General features: G+C 42.4%; 1 protein-coding gene and 1 long non-coding RNA gene across 2 annotated transcripts; both read right to left on the bottom strand.

The window, feature by feature from the left end:
• Positions 1–1137: 1137 nt before the first annotated feature.
• Positions 1138–1960, bottom strand: LOC136519855 (uncharacterized). The gene is made up of 3 exons (XR_010775061.1): positions 1820–1960; positions 1532–1750; positions 1138–1448 (listed from the first exon to the last, which is right to left on the bottom strand). It is a non-coding gene; the product is annotated as an uncharacterized lncRNA (long non-coding RNA).
• Positions 1961–3128: 1168 nt separating this feature from the next.
• On the bottom strand, positions 3129–9633 carry LOC136520231 (uncharacterized). The gene is made up of 17 exons (XM_066513679.1): positions 9358–9633; positions 9066–9247; positions 8235–8339; positions 8072–8143; positions 7832–7979; positions 7288–7370; positions 7070–7125; positions 6326–6462; positions 6159–6252; positions 5979–6044; positions 5665–5887; positions 5211–5312; positions 4944–5029; positions 4530–4824; positions 4345–4436; positions 3660–3764; positions 3129–3444 (listed from the first exon to the last, which is right to left on the bottom strand). The coding sequence occupies exons 1-14, from the start codon at positions 9528–9530 to the stop codon at positions 4648–4650; spliced, it is 1704 nt and encodes a 567-aa protein (XP_066369776.1). The 5' UTR covers positions 9531–9633; the 3' UTR covers positions 3129–3444; positions 3660–3764; positions 4345–4436; positions 4530–4647.
• Positions 9634–9955: the final 322 nt, after the last annotated feature.

Here is a 9955-nt window from a genome sequence, read left to right as displayed (position 1 = left end):
AATTACCTAAGGCATGTTAGGTTTAGTCGAAGGAATTCTGTACCCTAGTTCGGTACATGATCTCACATGCCATTTCATGTGTTTTGATGTGTTGAAAAGGCTACAAATCTAGTACACAGATTAAATGTAAATTCATTAGAACGTGTATAGTCCAATCGTATCGATACAGACTTGGGTCAGGACTCCCGACTTAGGAGTCGCTCAGGACTTCCGACAGGCCACAATCACTGCGCAGGCTAAGTGACTGGGCGTTAGGACTTCAGCATGAGTCGTGACTTCCGACTGTCGGGAGTTCCAGGCTTACGTCGGGACTTTCGACACCAACAGTCACTAAAAATATTCTACGTGCTCGTGGAGTGCTAGATTGTCTCTCTCTTTGATTTTATTTTTATGCTCGAGCACTATATCTTTCTCAGACCAACTAAGTTTGCATCCCTCTTTATAGTGCGGCGGATCCTAAACTCAAAAACAAAAATAAAACCATTGGAGAGCGCATAATGAGTAATAGCTGCGACATATCTCATTAAGATCACATTAGTCCCTAATTTGGATGTCATCAATACACCAAAACCCACATAGGGGGCAAATGCACTTTCAAATCATCAGTCTGAAACATACTGAGTAAGCAACTTATCATCCGAGTACCAGTCCTCTACCATAACCCTGTTGCTGTGGCTAGGCTCACCTGCATTGCTCTGACCTACCTGTCGCCTATAGTAAGCGGCCTCTACTTCATCTGCGGCCTCTGCGGCCTGAGTGAAGAATGCGTCGTCATCCTCCTCTGCCTGCAAGTCCGCCTCTGCTAGAGTGATGAGCTCGCTCAGTCTGCCAGTGTCGTCCTCCGCCTCCTCCGCCTGCAAGCCCGCCTCTGCTAGAGCGATGAGCTCACTTAGTCTGCTAGTGTCGTCCTCATCCTTGTCCCTCTCATCAGACAACACAATCGGTGATTGAACGGTGCGACCAGCTCGCGATCTATGCTCATCTAACTTTTTTTTCTCATTCCTTGCATGAGCCACCTCTGTGGCATGTTCCTCACTGCATCCAATCCCTACATGTATAAAATGCAATTAGTTAGCAACGCGATTATATTACATTTAAAATCAGGCAACGAAAAAGGCTTTCAAGCACTCACTGGCACATAATGCAACAACATGCTCGTTCAAGACCTACATCTGTACTCTTGTCTCCTCCCTTGCCTCCTTCCTTGCCCTCTTCTCCTCTAACGTCACCCGTCTCTCCAATCCCCATTTGTCAAGCCCAACATCGATCGGGTTACAAATACCGTGCTGTCTAGCAAACTCAGGCATCTTTTCTTTATGATGTGTAACGAATAGGTTGACGTAGTCAGGTCCATATCCCCTCTTCCGTGCAATTACTTGCCTCCCCTTCAGTTCATCCAAGAACTTAGCTTGACCATCATAACATTCCCACCTGCATTTCCTAGTGCTCTGTTCAAAAGAAATATTATATCATATATGTCTTAGCAAAAGAAACAAAATACGATTTCATGTTTACCACAAAAATAACCAACCTCATCATACTCAACCATATGGCCGCAATAATGGCATATTCCAAGCTCCGAAGGGACTAGGCCATAGTTGGATTTAACACCACATTCGCACATGACAGGAGGTGCTTTGTAAATTACCCTTTCTTTCTTCTTTTCCTTAACCTTTCGTGGTTCTTCCGGCCATTGGTTCTTAGGACCATACAACCACTCCTTGAAACGACACTTCGCCATTGAAAACACCTAAATAAGGTGATATTAGTACATGAACACATATAGCGCAACATTTCAACACATACACTTTGCACTTACTTCATGCTTGTTTGGACACACAAACTCCAACGTATTCTCAGGGTTTATCACAGCTCGATCTCCGCAATCGCACAGAGGAGGTTCCTCGAGTCGTCTAACTGTGGCTAGGTGCTTCTCCTTAGCCATCATTGGCGGAGGGTTAGGGGGGTGGAACCCACCGCTTGAAGTGCTCATGTGGATGTCTCCCTCTAAACCAATCGTCGAAAAGGAGGTACCTAGGATCAAACTTGTCTGCACCGTCAGATCCACTGAAAGAAAAAGCACCTCTCATGGTCCTACACAACAAGATTCCAACAAAATATTAGTAGCATACTTACACAAATAAAGAAAAAAGATAGTGGAAACAATTTCTTACATTAAAACGACTGCATGTGTAGGAGCACCACGCCGCTGTGTCCGGATGTTTCGATTGAAAAACATGGGTCTGAGAAACCACAGTCACAGTTAGGGACAGAGAGGTCAGGAGGGACGGGGGCATCTTTGCTAGACGCGTCGGGGTATAATTCTCGAGGACGGCCCCAGTTTTCGCCAAAACTCCTCCCGATAACATTTCTTGCATCTAACAAAACGGATGTAATTTAACAAACATAAATCAAAACATCACAAATAAATATCAATGAGAACCATAACTACAATACAACCAATTTCGTTCTAAGAACCAAAAGCAATTAACATTAAACCCTAAATCTAGGGTCTTCCATTTGATGCACAACAATGAACCCATAACATAACTACATGTGCCTAGGTTTGCTAGCTTTTCCACGCCTTAGCATCATCCTACGGTTGTATAATATAAATATTGAGGGATAGAATGAAATCCTAAGTAATGACGATTCTTAGGTTGAAAAATCCGACCAATATATACCGAATCGATGCGAAAAAAACTAGGAGAGGAGCGAGGATACCTTGCTCTCGAAGATCTACGGATCAAATCAAAGTTTTCAAGGTCCAATATGCCGATTCATGAGGTAGGACGAAGTGGGAAGAGAAAAAATCAAAGAGGGAGGAGAAAAAATAGGAAGAATGCTCGGGTAGGAAGGTTGGGGCCGGGGTTAAAACACAAGCTCGGCGCTAGTCACCTTGGCGCCGAGCTCGGCGTCAAGATCTACGGTGCCGAGCTTGACGCCAGGGTGACTGGCGCCGAGCTCCCTGCCATGTCACCTCCACATGGGTCTCGAGCCCAAGAGCTCGGCGCCAGGTACGCTGGCGCCGAGGCGTGTTTGCTCGGCGCCAGCATCGATGGCGCCGAGCTAAGGGTCCAGATTCTGAAATATTTCCTCCAGGGACGTATTTGTGAAAAACTTTCAAAAAAAGGGCTAAAAAATAAAAAATTCAGACAAGCGAACAGACTGAATGAGAGCTAGAGTCCTAGAGTTCAATTAAAAGAACAGCTGCGAAGGGCAAATCTGCCCTAAGAGGTGCACCAAGTTGCATCTAAGCTGATCAGTTCAGCAGTTGATAGCAGGTAAACAGAAAATAAGGATTGCTGCCGTTTGAAACGTTTACAAGGACTAATCAAAGTTTTCAATCTTGATTGGAGTTATGTCATCAGCCACCTTGAACTTTCCCACTAATCTTGCCAAGAACACCATCTCCTGCTCCAAGGTAAATTTGATGTTCTCAGCCTGTTCAAAGGAATGCACGTCAGGTATGAGCTATCTGCAGTTTGCACTATGCAAATTCAAGTTCGTCCTATACTAATTAAAATGCTTAACTTGCTAGAGAACAACAGCAGATAGTGAGTTTTCATATTAGGTAGTTGACTAAGTATTTTCCTGCTTATACTAAATGTGGCACTTAGAAGATGCAGTGCCTAAGGATTAAAGAGTGATCACTGGACCTTGCGGAAACCATGTTGTTCCCCTTCGTACTCAACCAAAGCAACGGGAAGGCCCTTGTCCTTTATGGCCTTGTATATTTTTGTTGCCTGATCTGGTGATACAACCTGATATCAAAGTGAAAGCCAGTAAACTGAAATCAATAGCTTCAGGTTCATGACAAGAAGTTAAGAACTGGTAAGGCGTAGTTTGTTCCTAGTCGATCCTAATTCCCTCATTCATGATTAATGGCTTGGAGTTTATTCATCGATAGCTGGTTTCCTTTTTATACACCACATGCTAGTTGATGTGTTAAACAGACGGCTTCTTCTTATCCCCTCCTTCTGTCTTTCCCTTAAGAGACAGGAATACCAAACCATTTAGGCCCTGTTCGGTTCCCGGGGAATGACGTCCCGGAACCGTTCCGGCCAGGATTGACCATATATTTTCTATAGGGCCGGAAGCATTCCTGGCCAGGATTGACCGGGAACGGTGTAACGAACGGAGCCTTAAGGAGGTAACCACGACCTGTGAGCAGTGAGCACCCAGGTTCGAGCCAGGGTGCGTGGCCACTCAATTGGAGGCTCTACCAACTGAGTTATTTCATAAATGGTATTAAATTGACATTTATGATTTCCAGGCATATTCTGAAACTTGTCGAAGGTTAGCATATCCTCCACTACGCAAGTTCAGGCCTTGTAGGCTTACCGTGTCTTCCAACCCTTGAAACAAAATCACTGGACATCAAAAGTTTTCAACAAAGTTTATTGGAGACCTCTCAAAGTAAGCTTGTTTATTTCCTGAAACATTGGTGGTACAGTGATGTTGTTAATTGAAACATATAAAAAAAACGATTGCTAGTATGGATGAGTCATGAATGCAGCATTCCTCACCCACAAGGTTATCAATGTAGTATGCTTCAAACTTGTGCATTCCTGCCCTCAAGGACGCTAGGTCAGCTATCTGCTTATAAACAAAGCAGAACCCGCATGTATAAGTTCTTAGCTGGTGTTAACCTGAATCCATAAGAAAGCAATGCATGAGAAATTGAGAACCAAAACTTGCCCCATATAAAGACGAACCAGCCTTGAAGGTCTGTCTGAAAGCAAGGCAGGCTAAAGTTGTGAATCCACCAGCGGATTCTCCAGTTACACAAAGCCGCTGCCCATCCACTCTTCCGGTTTCCACCTTAACAATCAGCATGGTACAAGCATGTTCATTCATCTTTCTTAGTAACCACTGTAAATGCTGAGTAGATCCTCCACAAAAACTAACAAATTGGGTTTGTCAGTCTGAACAAGCCATACCAGGAATGCAGCACAACTGCAGCAATCATTTACATCAACAACACCCCATTGTGCTAAAAGCCTCTCTCGAAATTCTCTCCCATAGCCTTCAACAGAGTGAAGGAACATCAATAACTATCACCATCAAAATCCTTGATAGTAAATAGATTAAGGTGCTTGTAAATAAGAGGATGGACATCATTGAATAATTAATACGTCAGATCTGGAAGTACAAAGAATGTGGATTTCTTCATCAGATATAAGCTGAGACAAGAAAGGGCCAAAGACCTGAGCTTCCCCCATAGTTAACATCAACAAATGCCCATCCTCGGCTTGTCCAGTACTGCACACCAAGATCCAGAACCCCTCGTGCTTCATCTGTGGGTCCACCTAAACAATGAAGTGGTATAAAGAAGAGCAAAAGATAGCTTCAATGCCTTTAGCAATTCATGGAGTTGGTAAATCAAGTTAGCTTAGGCCAATGTATGCCCGTCTATCATCAAAGTGCTAAGAGTTTATGTTGTCGAAAGATTGAATTAACAGATACTTTACTCAAAGAAAGAAAAAGATTGCAGTAACAGGCAAACAATTGTCACTCTTATATACTGATTGGGAATATGTACATAAAATCCAACAAAGTGTTTTTGCTAATTATTTCTGATGTAACATGAAGTCATGACCATTAATGACATTTAGAATAATAAAGTAAAGAAAAAAGGACAAAAATGATATATTTGTTTACCATGAGTTCTGACCAGTAGGGGAGGCTTTTCGTCTGATGAACCTTGGAAAACATTATTATATGGAGCATAAAAATAAGCATATGCATGCTGACCATTGATCACAGTTGGAAACTCCACAAATTCAGGCAAGCTGAAGTACAATTCATATTGTGCAACATCCTCTGAGGAGGACCAAACAATAGAGAAATCAGTTGCCATAGTTCTCTTTTTATCAAGTGTCACCTGGTGGAAAAACAAATGGTGAAGCTCAAATGTACACCACAGGATTCAATGTCAATTGACAGTAGACTACAGGATATCCAATTAATTAAACCTTTGCTATTGATACTGGAAGAGTAGCAGATGCACCCTCAATATAGAAGGATCCATCTCCAGAGACCTAGCAAATCAGCAAGCTTTAAGATAAAGCATCATCACATCAACAAGTTCGAGCATTAAGTACCAAATCTTACAAAATGATAAATACCGAAATTTAGTTACTTAAGGTATGTACCACTATGTTAGTTACAGAAGAGAAGGGAATGTCAATTTTCGAAAAGGACTCGGAATCATGGTCAAGCACCCCAACATATGACTTTCCATTCTGCCTGGATAAGAAAAAAAACAGGTCTATTCTTCTGAACCACATAAAATCAAACAGCTATTAGAAAATGCGAAAACCTGTAACAGCAAACGATTTTGTGACTTGTGTCATCTATTCCAAGGAAATCATAGGAGCTGACACCAAAAATCCACATGGGCTTGGAGAATTCAGCATCAAGTGAATACAGAGGTGTTACTGCTCTGTTCTGCTCATCCTGTCATACACAAATCAACACAAAACACAGATAACAGAAAGAGTTCAAACTTCTTTATGGTAATACTTGTGTTCTATGCTTTGTTAATGTAATGGCCAAGTTTTTCGTTTAGTAAACCAGCTAAAGGTATTGAGTTCTTAATTGTCACAGACAGGTTGCTGTTGAACAGTTTCAATAACTTGGAGGCAGGGCATCAAGTTGATGCCCCATTGATTTTGGTACGATACAAGAAAAAATGGGATAACTATTAAAATAAACATATGAGTTTAGAACATTGTGTTTAGTCAACATCCTACTCACTAGAGAGAGTAGGCTATAACGGCGACTATTGTTAGCTACATGATGGTGTTGCCAAAATAACAACTGTCCCTGTGAAAGATACGCATTGGATGTAAAAGGGTATAACTAGTTCTTAAATAAACAAATCTTGTTGAAAAGTAGGTGCAAGTGGTACATCTAGAACACAGACAATCAATATGAGGGTTCCAGGACAATAGAGACAGATGTGCCCCACGGCAATACAGATATGCATTTGCTAACCTGGGAGAACGATCGGATCGGTAGAAAACTGAATAGAAACAAATACAATTGACAGAGAAAACTATACCCATTTATAAATATTCCAAAACCCACTCCTTCGATCGGTTATGAAGAACAGCTCCCCTAGAGCAAAGTAGATTTAATCGAGTGAGAAAATACGGTATGCATTTATCCTAGCGAAATAAAAACCAAGTAGATAATCAACAACCAGAAAGTCGCCTACTCAAGTCCTTGAATTGTAAAACTTAAACTGCAGGAAAAAGTTCAGTATTAAATTTGAAATACCTTTTGAAGACCACTTGGGTTCAGTAGGAGATTCTACTATTGTTGGGTCTCCACCAGCAATGCAGATCTTTTCTTTTATGTTTCTACACAATAATAAACACCGCGATAAATCAATAAATCTTGGAAGAAGATCATGAAACATTCATGTACACTTAATGTAACAAGAAACTCAACCATTGATCCTTTTTGTAAAAAATAAAATGGACTGGAACAAACAAATACCCTATCAAACATATCATTAGGTATAAATCAAGGTACAAATGATGTACAATAACCCAGATTCTGATAAAGCCAATAGCAAGACTACATTAGCATAATCTCGAACAAATTATCGATTTCTCTGGACCAGTTACATGAATAAAGTGATCTAAAAAACATACTAATCCTCAACATATGTTACCAGGCATGAAAGACTCCACGCTCATTAGTAAATACATAGATAAAGGACTGTAGCAGCTACTGGAGTTACAAGTGTAGATGTGTAGAACATTTCTTTCTTTCACCAAAAAGGAGTGAAAACACAAAGGTGCAACTAAGATATTACCCTTTCTCATTGAAATACCCAACCCATAACTGTGATTTGTCCCAGGACATGTTCGGGTTACTCCACTCAATCCATGCCATACGTTTTTTAGTTGGATCAATACGTGGGAAGGCATAAAAGTCATTGCCACTGACCAGCATAGTAGATTCTGATCCAAAAAAAAGAAGAAAGATTTACATTACAAATAAGCCCAAAAGTCTCTTAAGAATAACCTAAAGAAGTAGCCTAAGGATTCCTTACCTTTGACATCCCCATCACTTATTCTTACAGCAACAATTGTAGTGATGGGATTTGAGCTATTGTGCCGATGATCTGTCATCAAATTTGATTCTTTTTTGTATTAACTGAATAACTGTAAGCAAATCAGAACTATTGATCTGATACATGGAATAGGTCTAGTCACCTTCCATTATAGTTACGAAACGATGGAAATGGGGATCAAAGACACCATCAGCATAGCGTACTACTGATCCAGCATAATCTGGTGTCAGTGGTAGCGGTGAATTATCTGAAACCAACAAAGCAAGGATTTTAAAAGGCCAGTTACAGAATATCATGTACTTACACGTGAATTTGATACTAAAATGACATCCCTTTATTAGTAATCATGGCTTAAGGCCAAGAAGGTTCAGAGAAGTAGAATCAAACTTTTCAAAAATCAAAGTTAGGTGACAGTTCAAGAAAGAGAAACATAACTAAGATAGTTCCTATTTTCCAAATGTTCTCTTGAATCCCTAAAGCACGGAGATTCAACCATTCTTTGTATAAGGATCTAAACATGATACATATCAAGATAACAAGTTAACAACAGAAGAAAGTTTAAATCTGGCATAAAGGAGCACTTTTTTGTGTAATCACCAGGACTGAATGAGTTTAGTTAGTGCGCCAAAAAATACAGATGCTAGATAGGAGTAATGCCAGGTTGTACACCGACCATGCCCCATCCTTTGCCTATCCCACGTCTCAGTCGTCAGTCCCCATTTCAGCATTCCCGCAACATGTGAATCATGGGCATAAGTGTCAAGCGTCCGCCGTCACATAATGTCAGGCAGATACCGGTAGCATGTTGGGTTTGATTTTTGAAGCTTGGAGCGACAAGTATTTGCCAAATTAAGTAGCCAAGGGTGACAAAACAGTAGGAATAACCAGGGACGAGGTAGTAATGCTTTATGCAGCATTATGCCCGTGTGGTACCAGCTGTTAAACGTAGGTTCAGGTCAGCTCAGCTCCTCACCTCCTATTGTTTGCTTGTACAGACGCTGGTCAGTGTAGTTAGAGAACACAACGGTATCCCCTTGCACGGCGAATGCCCCACCACCGTACTCCTGCGCCAGGGACCGCACCGCGAACCCCTGCGGCGTCACATCAAGAGCCTTGCCGCCTGGTTCTGCCGCTTCCTTCACGAGGACCGCGCGCCTGACGACGAAAAATCACAGCTACAAATAAAAATGTGCGCAAGCGCAACGCTGGGTTCAAAAATTTGTGAGTGGCAGCAGTGGAAACGGGGGCCGGATGGTTGGGCGTACCCTCCATCCTCGGGGCGCGTCTCCACCCAGACGAGCCGGCCGTCTCCGGCGATGGCGAACCCCTCTGCGGTCCTCCCGGCGGCGGAGACGACAGCGGCGCTGATCGGCGACTCCCAGGACCCGTACGGCCCGGTCAACTTCCCGGTGGCGCCCGAGGCGGCGCGGGGGTGCATCGCCGCCGTCAGGTCGCGATCGAGCGGGCGGCGGGTCGGGGGAGTGGATGAGGGAGAGGCTCGGGGACGCCGGGACGGGGACTGGGAGTAGCTTGCTGCTCGGCGGAGCGATGCAAGACAGTGTGTTGACTGGTCAAAGTCAAATGCTCTTTTAGGCCTTGTTTAGATGCCACCAAAATTTCAAATTTTTTCACTCTCTTTTCATCACATCAATTTTTAGCTGCTTGCATGGAGTATTAAATGTAGGTAAAAAAAATAACTAATTACATAGTTTAGTTGAAAATCATGAGATGAATCTTTTGAGCCTAGTTGTTCCACGATTGGACAATATTTGTCAAATAAGACGAAAGTGGTACTATTCATCGGTTTGAAATTTTTTCAGCATCTAAACGAGGCCTTATACTGCTTCGGCCCTCGATAGCATG

This window comes from Miscanthus floridulus, chromosome 18 (genome assembly GCF_019320115.1).
Source record: "Miscanthus floridulus cultivar M001 chromosome 18, ASM1932011v1, whole genome shotgun sequence".
In the NCBI taxonomy this organism is placed as follows: Eukaryota; Viridiplantae; Streptophyta; class Magnoliopsida; order Poales; family Poaceae; genus Miscanthus; species Miscanthus floridulus.
Note: the sequence above shows the minus strand (reverse complement) of the source record. Positions and strands in the feature narration are given on the sequence as shown.